We start from the raw sequence: 20,954 nt of genomic DNA, 5'->3' as shown, positions 1-20,954 counted from the left end.
GGAGTCAACAGTGCTTCATCACACGTGGCCAGAACGGGGTATGCTAGACAGACTAAGAACGGCTGTACTGGGCGGCTCTGGTCGGTGAAGTTCTTTGGAGCCGAGTGACTATGTACACTCCTCGGGACTCTTCAAGCGTACTCCACTGCAACAGCAGCTCTACGCAGCTCTCAGGACAACAGTAAGCCTCTTTACGGTTATAATGAGGTTGCGAGAAAAGAAAATTATGGGCCAAAGACCTGCTACGGGCCCCAAATTGACGGCACAGCATCGAATACGATGGTCGCAGTTCGCCCGTGAGCATGTCGATTGGTCTCTGTTGAGACAAGGGTGTGTCTATTCTGCAACGACAGGCGAAGGAGAGCATACCGAAGGCAAGACGAACTGTTTGCACAAGCTTGCACCGAGGAGACAGTGAATGGAGTAAGCAGGTGGCTCATGGGGCGGCATGTCCATCCCGGCTAGATCGAGCTGGAGGTGCTCAGGGTGAAGGATCGCTGACCGCTCGTCGCTACATCACAGAGCTCCTGCAAGAGCATGTGGTCCCTCGTGCGGGGTTTGTTGGCGATGGTTCACATTAATGCACGACCACGCTCGTTCCCACACCGCATTAACTGTAAGGAATTATCTGGAAGATGTTAGGATCCATGTTATGCAGTCAACGGCGAGATACTTTAGTTTACCATTTATGTTTGACACTATTGTGAATAAAATTGCTTGCTTCCTTAAATCTCGTTCTTAGTTTTAAAAAAAAATACCTTCTGGTCTTCGAGGGGGTGAATAGTAATGTTTGTTGATATTTATAAGGCCAAAAAAATGTTTGGCAGTATTATTACAGTTGTATAGGCCCTACATTCTGAAAGAAAGAAAAATTAACAATTTTAAACACCAATTATTATTTCACAGGAGAAACTATTTGTATTTAGCAATCGGCCACTATTAAAAACAATGCATCTCATAGATCACATATTTCGTTTACGTTTCCCTGTAAGTAAGAATTGTTTATTATGAACTGTATCAAGAAAAATATATTTGCAAAATTCTCATTCCCAATTTTCTTTTACAGACAAAAATGTATTTTAAGATCATATAACGTGTTTTTCTTACATTATAAATTGGTGTTAAAACTTTTGTGATATTTGTGTATATATAGCAACATAGCACACCGATACAAGGGCAGCGCTAGTAGCATTGGAAATAGAGAGTGATTGCCCATTAAAATGCACACTGAAAACCAAGGACGAGGCACGCTATGTCAGGTTGCTGTAATAACTTAGAAACACATACGATAGAATTATTTAAGTTATGCCTGTTATAAGTTGCATATTTCTAAGTTATATGGTTCGGCGTTGTGTTTTTTTAAGTTACGTTTTCTAAGTAGTGACGGCTCTAAGTTATGTGTTTCTGAATTATGATAGTTCTAAGTTATTATTTTCTATTTATGATGTTTCTAAGTTGTATGGTTTGTTGTTTCCTTGTTAAGTATTTCTAAGTTATGATAGTTCTAACTTATGAAAGGTTTAATTTATATGGATTTTTCGAGAATTATAGGTTATGAAAGTTCTAAATTACGTGTGGATCCCACGTTATTGGAAGCTCTGCGACTGCTCTGGTGGCACGAAAGGTATCGAATACTGAAATTTAGTATTTTTGTAAAAGCCATTTCATGAAATAAAAATTTTAACTCATGAATTTAAGTATTTTTAGTAAATAAGAATACCTATACCCTCTAATATTAAAATTAAAATTCCAGCTTGGAATGGGCTGTAGTCTCTACTGCCCCCTCCTTGAAACCCCGCTTGAAATCAAAGAGCGTGCATAGTCAGGGTTGCATCTGTGTTAGTGAGGCGGGATGACTAGTGCGACGCTCGCTGGTGCTTCTAGCTCGATATCGCCTTTAAGCACAAGGCGGTGGACTGCGGTAATCATAACATTAAATTCCAGAGAAATGAAGATAAAGGTGTAATCTCTTGGGCGCTTTCAAGAATCTATGTATACCGGATTTTTAATGCCAAAATGATTATTCTGAAATAAAGCAATTTAGCCATTTTAACTCTTCTAAAAATACAATTTTAAAACTAAATACGAGAAAAAAAACTACTCATCCGCCTTCATCGCATTTTTAAATGCTTTTTGCAAACAGACGCCACTCAGGTATTTTTTTTCTGAAGCACTCTACGCCGTATGTGTGCCCCGGTTTAAAGGCGATTAGGTTCAGCCAAATTTAATTTTTTTTTCTATAATTCTAATTTTTAACTATTTATCCCAATTTTTGGCACGTGTATATATATATCCCAGACTTTCTATACCCTGTTGCAAACCGCATAGTTACTAACGGTCTCTAGTCTGTGAGCGCCTCGAGGAAATAACTTATGATCATGATACACCAGTTCACAAGTGTAGTCAAATGTAAGTCCTCTACACCGCAGCTTCATTGCAAGCAGTATGAAATGTATTTGAGATGGCAAGAAGGTGAGGCCTGGGCTGCGGCCTGACGCACGCCCAAGGGCCCGGACGTCAGTGGCGGTGTAGGTCAGGGCGCCGCCGAGGATCGATTCAGCTGCTCGCGGGCCTGGCGAGAGGCTGGGCCCTGTGCGGGGGGTGGGGCGGGAGGGTAGAGGCCGGTCAGAAGGTCAGAGGAGCCACCGCGCTGACTTCCAGGCGAGCTCTGCGCAGAAAACAACATCTCAGCTCTCTGCACGCGGCATTCAGTGGCAGTCACTTCGTGAATGCGACGGAAGTAAAAAAAGTGACCACGCGGTGCTGCCATCTGTTACGGAAGGCGCGAACCGAAGCTCACAGAGCCAAAGGGAAACTTTATGGGCGGTATTTGATTAAAATTCCTTGTTGAAGCCGGGTTTCAGCATTTTTTAAAGTCTTTTTTAATTGGATCCGTTTCAATTTAAAGTTTAAAATTTCTGTCTGCTAATTAAATGATTCGATAGTCGACTTAGCTGCTCGAGTAGCGAATTCTAGTGGCGGGCGCGAAAACTACGTGTGGCACGCGCCCCGAAATGTAGTTAAAAACACAATTTTGCTGGTATTTATCACGCTCGGTATTATTTTAATATAGGCTAAGTGTGTTTACAACGTGAGGACTCGTGAATTTGCTCGTTGCCGAGAGTTTACACACCACTGGCGAGTACTGAAGGACTTACTCAATTTTTTGTAAACACGTTGCTAAGAGAAAATTTTTTGTAACACTACAATAAAAATATTGTACCTACATATTTACAACACATTGCTATGGTTGTTTTTGCTTGTACGTTATTGGAAACAATACTAAATATTTCTTGTTTTGTTTACGAAAATTGGTGCATATTGTAAAGTTTTATTTGACATTTTATTCAGGTATACATAATTTTAAACAATGGAAATTAAAATTTGAATATTTTACATTTGAACTTTATTTGATTTCATTGTGCTTATTATTGTGCACACTTAATGGAAAGCTATTCATGGAACGGTTTACAATTAACTTTAACTAATGTAGGTACTGGGAGAACACAAAGCATAAATTCCCGACCAAGAATTAGAACCCAGTTTTACTGCGAATATTATTTGTAGCGTTACAGTTGCTTTTATGTCACTATCAAAATGTACAAATATCTAACTTAATATTACTATTTCAGTTCCATTTACAAAAATAAAGTTTCAGTGTACCTACACCATCCTCTTTCCTTTACCCTTTTTTTTTTCTTCTGTCATTACACACATACAACTGAATCCAACTTACCCCTCTTTCACGCTCTTTGCATTCTAATCGAGAAAATAAAATTTAAAAAATACTATACGCAACTCATTATGAAGGTTATTATTGCTCAGTTTCGTATTCTTGTTTACGTATCTCTGGCGAGTATAGTACTAAAAGACTCACTCACACTTTCGTTGATGTGTAAACATTATAGCTCCCGGCGTACAGCATTTGGTAGGAGTAATTTACTGAAATGGAACGGAAGCCAATGAATATAAATGTGACACAAATATGGTGGACCCACGTGTAGCACCAAAAACCCGTAAATGGTCCCTTTTCGTAAACATAAGAGTACATACCAAACGTATTAGTCTGCAAATGAAACTTTATGATAGTGAAAAATACCCCGAAATATATACTTTGGTAAACTAAAATAGTTATAGTAAAAAGTAATTTCAAGTTTTAAAATACTTTGAAAACTTGCACAACAATATCATAACAAGCCCTACTTATTCTCCTCGGAATAAGTCAACTGGCTCGGTGCTCGGCACAGCTAGCATACTCGCCCCAGAGCTTGTACGAGGCTTTGGAGGACGGCGACGCCGAGCGCCCCTCTTCCGCGAACTGCAGCCGGCGGAATCGCCATCTCGAAAAAACCTCTTCCGTCCTCTCCCTCCACCCCGAGATGATTAACACCAGCGGGACTGGATGTTGTGGCCGAGGAGCGAGGAAGGGGAGGGGCCAGAGGGAGACGCACAGCTCCGACGAGGACACGGGAGTTGGCGGCCCGCACTCGCAGCGCACAGGATCAGGATCGCGATGTGGACCCCGGGAGGCGTGGCGCTGATCCTGGCGGCCTCGCTGCTGCCGGCGGCGCCCTTCTGCGCGCGCGAGGACAGCCGCCCGGTGCCGGCCGTCGAAGGCCCCGACGGCCCGCTCTACCCCAGTGGCACGTACTGGCGCGACGACTCCGGGGAGGGAGTGTGGCGCGCGTGCAACTGCTCGCCGCGGCGGCCCTGCGTGCGCAAGTGCTGCCCGCGCGGCCTCGCGCCCAAGGAGGACGACAGCTGCGAGCCGGACCCGCGCGGAGACCTGGGAGACCTGCGGGTGACCGTGTTCGACCCGCGGCGGGACCGCGTCGAGCCGGCCAGCTTCACGCTCGTCTACCACGACCCCTGCTCGTACAGCAAGTACGCGCTCGAGCCGGTCGAGAGCCCGGAGCTCGACATGTACGAGCTGTGGCCCGACGGCACGCTGCACCTCGTCTCCCGCAACGAGACCCTGGGCGTCGACGACTACTGCCTGGAGGACTTGCCGGGCCAGGGTGAGTGCCGCTCGACAGAGCAGTCGCGTGTGTTCGTGACAGAACTACGTCCTCGTCACCTGGGCCTGCTTTACACGTGTGCCGTTCCATTCGGTTCGGTTCGTTTTCGGTTGCAACCAAAAACGAATGAAACCCCGTCACACATAAGCGGTTCTCGTACGGATCATATTAGGATTTGTGTTCTCTTCCGTACACTCAGTAGTGATCATAGAGAGAAGGCAAGCTGTTGCCATGTTGTTTCTCTATAGAAAATTTAAAAAAAAACGAAGGAGGAATACTATGTATAATTCATTAAGAGCACATACTCATCACTTTACGGCAGGAATTTGGAGCACTCTACACCATATTCCCGAAGCTAAAAGAGCACGAAGATAATTTTTTTAGTTACTTCAGGATATATCAGAAAAACTGTGACAAACTCATGAAATAGAGATCCACTCGCTATCGGGTTACAACAAAAACTGAACCGCGCGTGTGTAAACGCGTAGATTGCTTTCTGTTCCCTGGACACGTGTTCGTACCTTACAGAAACCTGATGAAACCTGTTCGTGTCGAGGGAGTATTCGGTGCTCTACTGTTTATATTAGGTACCGAATCAATAACAAAAGCACCGTTTCACACTTGTCGGCCGCGACCGAAAAAGAACCGAGAACGAACAAAACCGAATGTAATCGCATATGTGTGAAACAGGCCTTCGAATTAATTTTCAGTTGGACTGCAAACATTTCTATTGCGCATCTATAACGCGCGGTCTGTTTTCATATTTATTCTATGGTTGCTTCCCGTACAGGGTGTGATACAGCTTGCTTTCGGGTTAATAAATTTACGAAAATGCATAACCAATCTACAGTTTATTCAAACGAAAATCTCCCCCCCCCCCCCTCCCTTTTTTCTGTTGAGCAGCAGTTAATATTTAATTAAAATCATTATTTTGAACTTACGCCATTGCTAGTTTGTACTGTGTGTCATAAAGAGAACCCTAAGAACAGACAAAGAAATATGAATACACAAACATACAGAAAAATAAGCTAAAATTAGCCGTTGTCAAATGTCATAGGAATGTAAAGTGGACCGGATACTGCCTTTGCAGTGAACGACATATTGAATTTAAGGAAAAATTCTTTTTGAGAATAACTCGGCCATTTTCAATTCTTTACTAAAACTTATATTGACTAAAGTTTTAGGAAATAGTTTTCTCTACAAGCCAATATTTTACAACCTGAACGATTTTCAAACGTGCCTGTCGTAACTAGCGTTTCTGACAATTACGTAGACCACTATCAGTTAGTTATGTTTGTTGTCACTGGCAACATAATTGTGTCTACTTCAATAGACTAAGATTCGTACAGCGAGAGTTTAGCGTAGATTACAATAGCCCGGTCGTGTGTCTAATGCGTCAGTCACGTGAGCTGGATTCAATCATCCTTTCATCCTTCCGTCGGGCGAAAGTTTGGCAAACCCGCTGTTTTGACGAACGGATTTATATCCATGGTCGGTTTATGCCAGTCAGTTGTTATCAATATACATGCTTGTTCAGTTATTTTTGTTTGTACAACTGTTCGGTGTTTACATATTCCGTGTTAACATTGCTGCTGCATCACACGTCCAATAAATTCAAATGAGTTTTTTCGATGATTATTCATTCCGTACGGCAACACGATTTAAGTAGATACATAAATAAACAGCGTTAAAATAATTATCTGTGGGATTTTAAACGAGTTGTTTGCTACACCTGATACGGGGAAAAGTTTTCTCAGGTCAGATGAAGATGTGCTGAAAATCTTTTGGCAACTGCATGACGCTGATGGAAGAAATGTTTTTTTTTTTGGCCTTAATAAAATATAAGTGCATTTTTTTAGTTAGGAAGGTCCTAGATGCGCCTCAGGCCGAAGCCTATTGGTCTAGTCGTGCTAGGGATTTGCCCGTATGCATATTGTGCTTGTTCTGGGAATGACCAGCAATTGAAGCCATGACTAACTTCCATATCTTGGATCTAGACTATAACTTTGTTAAGTTGGGCCCAGGTAGAACGTGCACAGACACAGGGCAAACCCTGGGCGCAAACATGCGTGTGGCAATGAGCATGCATTAATAGTGTAGGAGAATACAGGAACAGAATATGGTTATGATTTTTTCGCGCCCAAATAATCCACGTTCCTGCAACTTCGATATTATTATTTTTTTTTTGTTGGTTAGCTTTGTCAGCACATAAAAAAAGGTAATATAGTTGCAGTTCTTCCAAAATAAAAACAATAATGAAATTTCCCCCCATTTGTACGAATACTTATTTTTCGGTTGAGAAACTCTTGATGAATGAATCCAAGGCTTCACTGCTGTTTGATTTCAACCCGTTTATTGCGTCAGCAAAGTGCGAAAATCTAAATTATTTGCGAATAAATGGTGAGGGGGAAGGAAGGAAAAGGAATCATCGGCTCAAGGGCTTTGCGTTGGGGGTAACCGACACAGGGCGTTCAAGGCATATCTGCATTCAATAACGTAAAACTTTATGATATTACCAAAGTTTTAGTTAAACAAAGTTTTGGTGTATTTGTTACGCTTATATACTGTTTACGATTATCTTCGCTCTGATGAGATTTTTAATTCCAGGGGTGCCATGTCACACCTTCCCCTCCCTTTCATGGGTTATAAGCCCATGGCGTCAGGCAGCCCCCCCCCCCTCCCAAGTGCATCGCTCGCCGGGATGTAGTCACGGACGTAAAATACGAGCCGTCACAGGTCGGATACGTACGTCATCGCTGCCACCGCAGCAAGACACACCACTTCCTCTGGTCCTGGTAAGCTACGAGATCCCTTGCCTCACCAACCAACGTCTCTCGAAAGGAATCGTGCGTCTCCTAACGGGCTGTGTCTCCTTCCAGGCCATTATTGTATATTTACGTTTACCACGGTTAAACTTGTAGACTTATTGAGTAGCCGAACTTCAACAAATTGAAAAAAAAAATATATAGTGCATAATTTTAGCATAATTATTTGTCAAAGTTGAAATTATAACATTATTTTCCAGTATGGATAAGGAAAACCAAATGGAATAAATAATTGAAATTTTGGGTTTAAATGCAATGCTGGTGGCTACTTACGTGATATGGTTGAAATTTCTTTCAGAAAAATTTCTTCAGTTTTATTTAGCTTTTAAAATCATGAAAATTCTGAGTTTTTAAAAAAGTCTAAGAAAAAATTAGTTATTTTTCTGGAAAATATGGAACTATATCACCTAGTTACCAAAATAAATAATAATAAATTCAGACATAACAGTTCCAATGTGCTTGAGATTAAAAAAAAATACATATGGTGGTACCTAACCCTTCTTAACACCTTGGCTTATGATGACATGTTAGTAATATACCACATCATTTCGCGTTGTAACGAGAGCCTCGTACGAATTAGCAAAATTTTTATAAACCCGCTCAAACAGTAATCATAAACTCGTTTACTTGCAGTGCTTGACACAGCTCGTACCCCTGTTCTAATTACCCACTGTGAGCCAGTGCATTCTCTGCGTGTATCTTACCCCCAGGTCGAACTTGAAGCGAACCTTATGTGGTTGGCCATATATTAGTTCTATAATTTCATGTGTTTTCCTATGATTTATGATCATATGTCCCATTCCAGGTCAATATTTTATATTTACGTTCCACACGGTTGAACTTGCTGACTTTTTGAGTGTCCACACATCTCCAAAATAAAAATATATATCACGTACTTTTTTTTTAATTATTACCAAGAAAAGACGCATTTTTTACATTTTTGTGCAGTTTGGATAAGGAAAATTAAATTGAATATAAAACTGAAACTTTTAAGTTTTAAATTTAATTTTACTGGATACTATGTGAAGTGGTTTAATGTCTTTCAGGAAAAAAATTATTTAAATTTAGCCAACCATTTAAAAACCTCAGAACTTTTACGATTTTAAAAGGTTAATTTAAATCAAATATATATTTCTTGAAATTAATTTGAAATCCACCACGCAGATCCACCAGCTTTGCCTTTGAACCCAAAGATGTTGAGTTTTGTATACCATTTGGTTCTCCTTATTCGTACTGCACAAAAATGTTACAGATTCCACCTTGACAGGTAACTATGCAAAAAAGCATGGACTTTATATATATTGTTTTTGTTGAAATTCTGCCACTAAAAAAGTCTACATGTGTAACCATGTTAAACGTAAATAAAATCATGACCTTGGACGGGGTATCCCCTTCAGTTTAATCCTATAGTTAACTTTATTCAATTAAGTTTTAAACGGCTTGTACATAAATGAATTCCCGTTTAGATTTAAACTCAATCCTAATTACATTTGCTGGAAAAAAATTGATCTTCAAAAACCGGGGACGACATTTTGAACCGAAATTAATTCTTATGTAAACGCAATGTTAATATTGTTCTCGTAGACTTTCCTATTATATTCAAGTGTTGGCCTATGATTTAAGTTCAATCCTGTATTTTACTTTGTTTCAATTATATATATATATAAATATATTGGTTAATCCATCCAATTTAAATTTGTTTAATGATTTCAAGAATCTCAAAGGCCAATTTATTATTCAATCCTAGCATAATCTGAAAGCAAGAAATATGTGGTATGCAGTTTTTATTTTACTATTAGTATGTAGACTTAATTGTGAAACTATTTAGTTTTATTACATCAAACACAAAGCTCAGGAGCGTTTAGGGTGACTCTGGCTCGCTCAATAACATGCATTCGCCTCGAATGTTGAACTTGCAGTTTAATAGTGAAATTTAAAAAAAAACTAAGGTACCCATAAATCACATATAAAAAGTAAAGTGTCGAAACACTTATTATATGAAATGTTTATATTTCAGAACTATTTAGATTATTTGTATGATTCCGAGCTCTATATTGAACGGGCATCAGTTATTTAATTTTTTGGTGTGTTCAAGTTGGTTGGTGAAATAACTATGCCTATCACTTTAAATTCATACTTTAGTCCGTATATGCAACATTAAAACAAGTCAATATATGGCTGATTACTGGAGAAGGAGAAACCTTTCAAGGTAAAATTTTCTTCAAAACCTGGACCGTAGAGGCGAAGAGGCGTTTGATGCGCCAGCCAGTGTCGCCCTTAGCCCCGTTTGGAAGTCGTGCGCCCGGCCAGGCGGCCACATGAATGTCTCGTAGGCATCGGGGTCAAAGGCACGACGAGAGGTGGAGCACTGACTGAATGAATGGACCGGGGGGGGGGGGGGGGACGGCAGAATCCTGATAAAAACCCGCCATGTTACGGAAACGTCCGCCACGCTGCCCGCTTTCTAGAAATACGAACAGCACGAGAGATGGGAACGATCATAGATCAAGCTGTTCGATTTGTGTGTGTTTGTGTATTTTAGTGCATTATATTTTTTGAGGTTTTTTGTGTATTACCGTCTGACGTAAAAACTCCTGCTTTTCTTATTTTCTTACCATTTCACTCTAGAAACTGAGTTTTTAAGTAAGTGAAACTGATACAAATTCAGTTATTTAATTTCTGTTATTTTATAATCAGAAGTTGTAAATATTCAAAGTCATATTGCCTCACTTTAGAGCCACTGAGTAATACAATCAAAATGCATACAGTCGATAGAGATTTCTCTTAGTAGAAAATGTTTAACATGCGCGTACGTTAATATGAAAGAGTGAAAATAAATCTAACATTTAAATAATAATAATATTAGAACATTTTAATTTTATAATCATTGATTTAAAACATGTGTATGGTCATGCTCCGTTGCTGGTTTTCACTGTATGTCATAGAGAAACCACAAGAGTTGACAAAAGGGATGTATATACGAACATATCGAAAAAAAAAGCTTACATGAATCAGCCGTTGTAAAATGTTAAATGAAAGGACAGCACAGAGAATTGATATAGTTAGGACAAATATTATGGCACAGACGAGCACAGTATCCTCACAACGACGAGAAGGTTGTAACAAGAGCCGTAAATAATGACAAACCACCACATTAAACTACGTAGCGACAAAAAGACGAACCAAACGATGATACTGAACAGATATTCTAAGCAGCACGACGATGGCACAAACTAAAACTAATACAGTGTTCTCCTGAGATAAAACAGTTGTGCTACGTTCACAGTTGTATATACTATTGTTGGGTCACATCCCAATTTTCTCTGATCCGAGTCTTTAATTCTTATGCCAAAAAAAATCTACCTCGACTATACCCCTTGAGTCCGAATCTAGGTCTCAAGGATCAAAAATAAAATAATGTAAACATGAAATGAAAAATATTAACTAGTGTTGAAACATTCAACCCTTAAATGGTTTTCTTATAAAAAAAAGTTTCCAGAATCAATACGTATTGTAATTTTATTTATATAAGTACATGTTAAAAGTACAATAACTTAGTAAATGGTAACAGGAGAGGTATGAAGAAAAGAAATACCCTAGTAAACTTTAGAGTTTATAAGTGTTAAATTTTTTAAATTGAAATCATTTCCTTTGATATTTTTATCCTCGAATATCGAATCCTGGGAATACTAAGTATCTGAAGTTTATTTAGGAATTGATTGGTGCATCCCTGGAATGTATGCAAACTGCAGCGCGTCCCGGTCAGAAGCCCGACGTGTGAAGCACGGGGCGAGCGAGCACGCGAGTGGCGCGCGAGTGTTTCGTTGCGCTGATAAGGGCGGGCTATGATATCTGCAGATGCCAAGACGGCCGGAGCCCCGGCAGGAAGCGTGCCCACACGGCTACTCGTGATAGCTCGCCTCTCCTGGTCGCACCAGGGGGGGGGGGGGGGGAGCGATAGAGAGCCCCACCGTGGTTCCTCTTGCGCAAAGCTTCGTGACACAGTTTCCACTCAGCCGGCGGGCAACTAAGAATACTTTACAATAACGCCGAGCGTGATATATATGCTGAAAATTAAATATTCGTTTTTAAAATACATACCAAAATTTCTAGACACGAATGATATACTTACTTTCTGCGCCCGCCACTATAATTCACTGCTTGAGTCGTAAACTTTGCTTGCCACCATTACACGCAGATAGCAGCACGAAACAGCTCCTATCAAAAAGCGAAAAATACTTTTAAAAATCCTAAACCCAGCTTTGGACCGGATTTTAGATAAGGAATTTTACTAAAATATTTCCCATCTTGTTAAATTTTACATAACCCTTATTATTAAGTTTTCATACACGATAGAAGTTATACCCTTATGGTATGGTATTAAGCTAAAACAATATAAAATACATATTAAATCACTAAGTAGGTTTTTATTTTTGTATATTTGTTTTTGCTTGAACAACTGGAATCAGTCTATAAATACTTCCTACAAATAAACCTTTAACTTATTGCGCTGATTCAACAATATTAATACATAATATTAAATTATGTCATTTAAAAAGTAATATATATATATATATATATATATATATATATATTACAGTGTTGAGGTTTGTACAGTGTCAAAATTTTCCTTTAAATTTTACAAGCAGTTGCCTTACCACTGTGCTACCTTGCCTATTGGAATTTTGCAAGGTTAATATTTAATATAATCATTGTAATGCCAATTTTTCTTATATATTTTAAAATTTGTGATTAATTTTTATTATGAATATTTTATTTTACCAAATATATTCCACAGTAGTTACACTATCATAAAGTTTTATTTGGCACACCAATACATTTGGTATGTCCCCTAATGTTTACGAAAGTGATTATATATGGGTTTAAGATGCTACACGTGGGTCCACCATCTTGACAACTTCGGCACCGTGGTTACACATTTCTGTTAATTCAACTTCCATTCCATTCACGAAATTACTTCCACCAAATTACATTTACCAAAGGCTAAGATGTTCACACATAAATTTTTTTGGGATATTACATTTACAAAGGTTTATTAATTATACTTTTTTTCGGCCAATTTTGAAAAACTAGTTTAGTTGGAGTAATTGTACTCAAATGTTTCTAACAAACCAAGAAGTCCTACAGATTTCTGTAAAAAAAAATACACGAATATACACCGGTTGTTATTACAATAGAATGTAGCCAGGTCTATAAATTCCTCCGGCGGAGGCTCCAGGGTGTTAATTGGAATCGTAGGCTGCCAACTTTGATTGTGACCTCACGGTTGCCAAAATATCCTAAAGAGTCCTCAAAATCGACTCAAAGTTCCTCAAAATTTTTACACATTTCCCTATTTTGAGGCGAAAAATTTCCTACTATTTTCATAAAATAAATCCGGAAGCTTCGTTTTCCTCAGAGAGACTTAATTTTCCTAGGCAAGGTTAAAACTCCTTAAAATTGAAAAAAAAAACTCAAGCCTCTGGGTCATAACCTTGACCTTAACCATTAAATTGAACAATATTTAAATTATGCCCAAACAAAATTTCTAAAGAATACATAAAAAGTTATTTTTAATATTTAATTACTTAATCGATTTCGGTCCTTTGTTTGGTTCTCGGTGGATGCGATTGTAAAAAAACGGCGACAGGTCCTTCCTTATTGATGTCTTCAATTAGTCTGACTCCCATCACTAAGGAATATATTACTTCCATCAGTGTGACGTCAGTAGAGTGCACTAATGTCAATCACCAAACAGTCAACTGTCGCAGCATCCACCATCTCTTCGGCCATTTTGGCCACCTTCTTAAAAATTCGAAATTTCTTTTTTAAAAAAATCCAAAAATTTCTAAAAATAATTTTTAAAAAAACTACTTTATACTGATTGATTCGACCGATTACCGTTCTTGGTTATATCCCAGGCAGTACAGAGTTATTTAAATTTACACATAAAATTACATTACATGACATTACAAGAAATTTAAAAAAAAAAAAAAAAAAAAAACATTTTTACAGATGATATTTATTACGTGAGTGGTTGCTTGTTATCAGTGTCCATCTATCTTCATGGGTAAGTGTACATGCTCTACTTTTACCCTGGTATCCTTCCTCTTCAAGACAGATTGTTTCAGTACCATTGTTTACAGACTCTTCTACGTCGTGCGATAGGTAAAGAGCAGTATTAATGGTCTTGAATGCTCTTTTGCATGCCTGGTCTTGAAATGGCTCAGGTTTACCATAAGTACATTCCAGTTATAAATTATACTTCACAGAACGATCAAGTTTCAATAATTCTTGAAGTTTATTAACTATATATTTCTTAGTATCAGAAAGAAAGGTACAAACAAACATATATTGCCTTTAATCATTCCACCGAATGCATATTTCGCCAGATAGAATCCATTTTCCATTTTCATTCGGTCTGAACGCACCGAGGACAGCTGTAGATTGTGTTGCACGTTGAGTCGATGTAGAAGCTTTTTGCTGTGGATATGTTTTACTGTTAGAATCAGTGCGCGTATGAGTCTCAGCCTAAACCCTCGGGGCAGAATGCAGCGCTAGCTGGTCCGCAGTAGGTGGTTGAACCGCGTCTTTCTATTGATCCATATTTCTTCTCGAATTGTCAGTAGGAGAAAACCGCATATGGCATTTATCACAATGAAAATCCAAGAATAATGGGTTCTCCACACATTCTCTCCTCTCATGTCTTCGTCCATCATGGGCATATGCAAAAAAATAACACAGAGGTTACAGGGAAATGTTTTGTTTGCATTCGTCGATGTACATTACTACATATGTAATGAACCCACACGAGTCGTCTGCAATGGTAATCTCTGTCGTTTGGCGGAAGAAGTACTTTGTTGGCAGGTTATGGAATGTCATTTCAAACTTTCGTTTCATGCAAACTCCTTGCGACATTTATCTCAGCTGAATTTCATGCGAGGCCGATTATTAGCAAATTCACTCTTTTCATGCCACCGGACGTTACCGCCATTCGAGAAAATCCTGTTACAATAACGGCATCGATTCTAGGTAGTTGTTGGTGAATCTCCAGATGTCAAAATCCCCAATGTTGCTGGCAACACTTGCAAAACTAAACTATGAAGCCTGCGAGGTCTCCTCTGTAAGTGTTTAACTCTTCTACTCTTAAAGCAATAGGCGCAACCACAATCGAGAACTCAGCAGCTGTTGGCGCTGTTGATCTAGGGATCTACGACGTAGTCGATGTCGCTGCCATCGGGGTCTGCGCTGTCGGTGGTACAACTTCCATTAAAGTCACCTTTAATAATGGTATAAAAATGCCTTCAGGTTCACAATAATAGCAAATTATTGGACTTATGTGTCAGAGAAGTCAAACTAGACGATCCTCAAACCACAGTAACCAGTAAAAAAAAAATGAGGAACCTGCTTCTGGCCCCTGCTTATATACCCACAGTCACTGGTATAATATGTGAGTAAAAAAAAATTCATTTCATCGTTTACTGTTTATTTGAATTATTTTGAGAGAAACTTAAAATTCTAGAAATTTAAATCATAAAATTTACATTTTTTTTTAAATACACAACTTTCACATACACAGTAGGTCAAGGCATTTAACAATTGCGCAAGCAGAGTCTTTAATGCTGCACGAACTGCCTCGTCAACTGCAGTTACTGCTCCATCGACTTTGGTTCCTACTGTTTAGCTGCTCTCGGACTCAGGATAACAGGTATCCAACTGGCCAACCTCATCATTGGTATCGGCGATGACTACTTCGGTTAGACATAGTCAACGACGTCAGCGACCACGGCTGCGTCATGGCTCTTGCAGGTCGGATGACAGCTAAAGGTGTGAACTGTTGCACGCTTTTATTTATGCAGTCTCGAACAAGTATTCCGCACTCGGAGAACCATTTCCGCATTAACTGCGATTTGCCCCATGCACAGGTCCATTCGCGTTCTATCTTGTCACAAACCTGAGGCTGCTCACCATACATAACACCACTAAGCTTGTGTAGAGAAGGGCAGCCATATTCAGCCCGCAGGTCGAGATTTCAGCAGCTTTGTAACAAAATTTTCTCTGCTATATTTACTGTTCGAGTCTGTCAACGTAAATGATTCCACGAGGATTCTGCAACTGTAAATCATCAAAAGTGTTTTTCACTGGTTGGTACAGAATTTCTCTTCGCTCCATTCCAGGGCGTGGTAATAAACCATATTCATTTTTTTTTTGTCATCTTGCTTTTTTCGTCTAGTAGTTTCCAAGGATGCGGATGTTGGAAGGTACTTGTTTGGGTCCTGCTATCGTCTTCGTAAGTGACGGTAATATCCTAGAGCACGAATTCATTTTAGCTTTGGAAACCTTGTATATTGTAGTACATCTTGATGCTATCAATACTAGATTTTAATTAAATTAAAGTCTTACACATGCCAGTATTTATGAAAGAATTTTCACATCTTGTCTAAGCAGTTGTTACAATGCAAGTCGATCGTGAAGTATCAGGCTGAAAGCATAAACGTTTGGTGGAATATTAACACTAGTCATTATCTCGATATAACAGTCGATGATGTATGACTTTAACCGATCATCCTGTTTGGAAATGTCAAAACATCATTTACAGTGCCTTGAATTTGGAACTGTCTTGATTCAGTATTGTCGATTGTCCACGAACGTTGATTGGAATAACATACATTTTATATGTGAGAAGAAATCTTATGTTTTAATAGTACATGTTCATGCCTAGTTATGGGTGCTTTCACTGTTTAAAAATGTATCTATTTGGTAGTAATCGAAAGCCGAGCGGCTCATTCTTCCATTCAGCTGTCTTCCAGTCTGAATCCCGACGATGATGTATCTTGGTTTTTCCGTAGCGAAGCTGGGCTTTACTATTAAGTTGATATGCAGACTTTGAGGTAAGCCAAGATAGGTTTCCATTCTCCAGGATCGGAATGATAAATTAATGTTCTAGTTACTATCTATATTCTTTATCATCTTGGATATGTTTAGATCCGCTCACTTATATATTAGGCAACATCCCCTCAATAGACTGTAGTGTTAGCGAGACATCATGAGGATTATCTCCAGCAGCGACTATCGCATTAATGTGTGTGTTGGCTAGAAGCAGTGCGAGCTCTTGTTTCGGTATAAAAACAGGAATCTTGTAATCATTCTCGAGGCCCCAGCCGGCCATATTTGCAGTGGTAATTTGGTTCGAAGTGAGCGAAAGGTAGTTTTTCATCGCGGATGTTGTGTCCACATCGCTTGTCTGGTCTACCTTGACATCATTGCAAAAATAAGTATTGCGATGAATTGCAGGATATTTACGTCATGGTTGGATGGCCTCCATCTGCATTTCTATTATATGTAAGAACAATTGAGAAGGCAATGCATAGATGTCTTGGTGATGTACAGCAATGCATACTTCAGATGGCAGTACATACAATCGGAGCAGGAAATGCTGGTATTCTAGAAGTTACATTTTCGTAATGCTGTCACAAAAATTACTGGATCTCCTTAGTTGACAATATCCGTCTGCGATTATATATACTTGACCTATACTGAGAAGAAAATTTAATCTCTCAGTGTTAATGCACCAATGTCAGGTAGCGAACTGATCTTCTGCACTTTTACACATTTGCACTGGCAGGTCTCACAAACGTTATGCTCATTGAATAAAATGAATAATGGTAAGTTATTTCTTTATTTCTAAAATTCACCAAGCATCATCGCTGGTTAACGATTCTGGCGAAGACTTCGTGCGCGCTCTACACAACGACTGGAACATAAATGATACCTTGCGGCACTTCAACCCGTTTTTATAGGAAGGAACCATTGGTGAAATCTCATGTAGCATGTTGTTCTGTCATCAATTTGGATATGTTCCATTTGCCAAATTGCATTATATTCTTATAACATTTACTGCATGCGTATATTCGTATATTTTTCCTTCAGTGTGGGTTATTGGTTAAAATCATATCTATGTTCAGACAGTTACAATAGTAAATTCAAACAAACCACAATGTTGGACAACACAGTGGCAGACAAGAAACACATTCGATTATACTAAACAGATAATCTGGATAACACTTCGATAATACAACGACGCACATGTGAACCAATGATGACTGTTCTTCGGGTTTTCTCTTTGACATACATTATTATATATTCCTAGAACCTCTCTTAGCCTAAGTATTACTGAGGTGAGTTGTTTCTTATCTTTCTTTTCCTTGAACTGGTTTCTTGTATTCAAAGGCAGTGTGCAGTTTTGCTAAATAAGACATTGGTTCGGCCCCAAGCTTTGGGCTGAACATACTTTGCACTCATTCGACCTCCACATTATTCTGGGAGCTCTTGGTGTCCCAGATAACCAGTGGTATTGTCGGGGCCCTATCCCATCCCTACTAGCTCTATCAGGCTTGTAAGCACCCGAGCAGTACGCCGCTCCCCACATCTACCTGTCAATAGGATGGGGATCCTTAGTTGGGTGTGCTTAGCATTTTAGAAATCACTGCCACTATGAGTCCCACACCTAAATGACCCTTGGGCGCACATGTATCGTCCCATAGTACCCAAGTTTCTAGGTCACTTGTGGACAGTTCCCCACCCATTTAAAATGCTCCGTTCATAAATGACACCCAAGGATTGCTTAGAGGAAAGAGCGCTGGTCGCCAGTTAAGAGTGATATCATTAGATCACCTTTGCTAGGAGGGTCAACCCGTTTTAGATTCTCCACTGCCTAGAAACTTATAGCCATATTATTGGCCCGACAAGTTGAAACACTCTCTACTGGCAACTCATTCCCTACCATGACTGTGGGGCTTTTGGGGACCACCACCATGGATTTTACCCGGGAATAACCACACCCTATTAATCTCCACCTACCCTCTTTCTTGGATTTATAGCCTCCATTATGGGGCCCAGTTTGGCCATTATTGACTGGAAGTTCATGCTTCCTGACCAACCCCAACACATTAACCTCAAGGAGTCTCGGTCAAATCACTGGTCTCGCAGGTGGGACCCCACACACGCTCATAGCCCTTTGGCCAGAGTCCAGGCGCAGATCCGCTAGGCATGCTCCCAGACACATGTGACAGGATTACCAGTCCCAGAGGCTTACGGCTGTCCGCCTGGTACATGGTGTGAAACAGGGGGACATGTCAGGGTTTTGCTCCATAAGCTTGTCCGTGTAGCCGGAGACCCGAACGACCAGGGTGCTCGAGAGTCCTAACACCCTAAGAAAATTTCGATCGTATCTGCTGTTGCCAGCAGATTCAGCCCATTCACCGTTTCCAGTACCTCTTTCCAACCCACCGAGAAAGTTTGAAGGCTGAGGTGTGCCTCAGTAAATGCCATTGGTGCCACATTGAGGCGAAGGGTAACCATAGGTGTTGAGAAGCTATTTTATCATACACAGTTTCCTTGGACCATTTGGATTATGACTTGGGAAGACTAGAGCTAGCAACAGTTACGACTCCTCAGCAGACAAAATTGTTCTCCTTACGCGAGACAGGTACACTCCCAGTTCTGTGACATACATGATAATAAAATCTTTCTCTCTGCATACTTGTAATGCGCAAGTTCCTTAGCGTTGCAGGCCGGCATGTTCTCCCCAGTGGGGCTAATATGACATGGCGCGACCCCATATGGCCAGGGAAATTGATACGCCATTTCATCGCGGCTCAGAGTCGTCAGAGAAGGCTATGTGCTGGAATGGGTGGCCTAGCCCGCCAGGCCAAGGCCTCTTATTCCAGCATCGGCACTACCCGCATCCTACCCATTCAGCGATCTGGCTCAATGAAGGGCTATGTGTCGAGAGGCTGATGAACCCATCCCAGCATCGGCACCACCTAGCAACAAAGCCAGCAAATCAGTGGTGTCCTCACTAATATGCCCATCATCAAATTATCATCTGGCACCTATCTGAACCTATCACATTCTGGAAACCACCACCGGTAATACCGATCGGTGACTGCATATTGCCCGTGATCCGGCCGAGGCATCTCTCAAGCCTCTACTAGCTATCCAGGCTTGTACCGGAGCATCATAACGCTGCTAATGCATTCACCCATTTCGGTTAAAGGATTCCTAGGGTGTGCTGGTAAACCTTAACTTCAACAGACTGCCGGCCGGAGCTGCCCAACCTGGATCAGAATGCCAGTGCGAATCTAACGCCACACAGCCTATAACACCCAGAACACCTGGATGGGGGCTATCAATTGGCCGTCCCGCAACTACGCACTACTGCCTAGATTTTTCATGGCACTTGGGTTTTCGCCGGCATGTTGACCCGCAAGTCAGAGGGGTAACTGTCCCGTGTCTGCTCACACAGGGAATTACCTGAGGAACTGGAGACCCACATGACCAGCTCCTCAGATGTTCCAACAACTCTGGCACCCCAGAGTTTACAGCTTTTACAGCTTGGTTGTGGAACATGCCAAGCCAGAAGCCACCTCTCGTTCCGGCCTCTACCATTGCACCTTGACAATCACATGTTGATAAGCAGGCCTTTGGTATCCAAGGCCTGAGGTTCCATCAGTGCTGATCCCCCGATGAATTTTCCGTCTCTTCTGCTGTTACCGTAGTTAGGGTTTCCACCTTACCAGATACCTCTTTGGGTGTCGGGACGAGAACTCCTAGGCATAGCTCACTTTTGTCAAGACCACTGGTACCATGTGGAGGTAGTGAGTTGGCTTAGGTGCGGATAGGCTATATATTCGAATCCATGCACCCATTCCATGTTCCTGTTGGGTCATGTCTCAGATATTAGCGGTTGCAACAGCTCCGACATTTCAAGCGACAATCACCTTTTCCTGAAGAGGTTTCACACTCCCAGTAAGAATAAGGAACACTCCCAGCCACACAGTGACATACAGTGCAACTAGCAACGGCATGTATCCAAAATAATTATATTAAATTTGTCTTAGCCTGTTTAAGATATACTTTCAGTATCCTTCCGCCATGGTACTGACAACCACACCTTGAGCGTAGTGTTTTGTAGGCAAGCATTGAACAAAGCCTTAAAGTTACATGTTGGACATACATAAAAGTTGTTATCATATTAAATGTTGTTCTTATGTGCATAAATATAAATAAATCATTTTCAGCAGCTACTAGTTTCAATCATAGAACCTTT

At 40.4% G+C, this 20,954-nt stretch overlaps 1 protein-coding gene across 1 annotated transcript in view; it reads left to right on the top strand.

Annotated features, from left to right (window-relative positions):
* The first annotated feature begins 4,417 nt into the window (after positions 1–4,417).
* The window catches only part of LOC134530883 (G-protein coupled receptor Mth2-like), a 224,832-nt gene continuing 208,295 nt past the window's right edge, over positions 4,418–20,954 (top strand). The window contains exon 1 of the mRNA XM_063366160.1: positions 4,418–5,018. Within this exon, the coding sequence (XP_063222230.1) occupies positions 4,514–5,018 (505 nt within the window). The 5' untranslated portion in view covers positions 4,418–4,513. The remainder of the gene's footprint in view (positions 5,019–20,954) is intronic.

Source organism: Bacillus rossius, chromosome 3 (assembly GCF_032445375.1).
Source record: "Bacillus rossius redtenbacheri isolate Brsri chromosome 3, Brsri_v3, whole genome shotgun sequence".
In the NCBI taxonomy this organism is placed as follows: Eukaryota; Metazoa; Arthropoda; class Insecta; order Phasmatodea; family Bacillidae; genus Bacillus; species Bacillus rossius.
The sequence above is the reverse complement of the archived record's forward strand: the minus strand, read 5'-3'. Positions and strand labels throughout refer to the sequence as shown.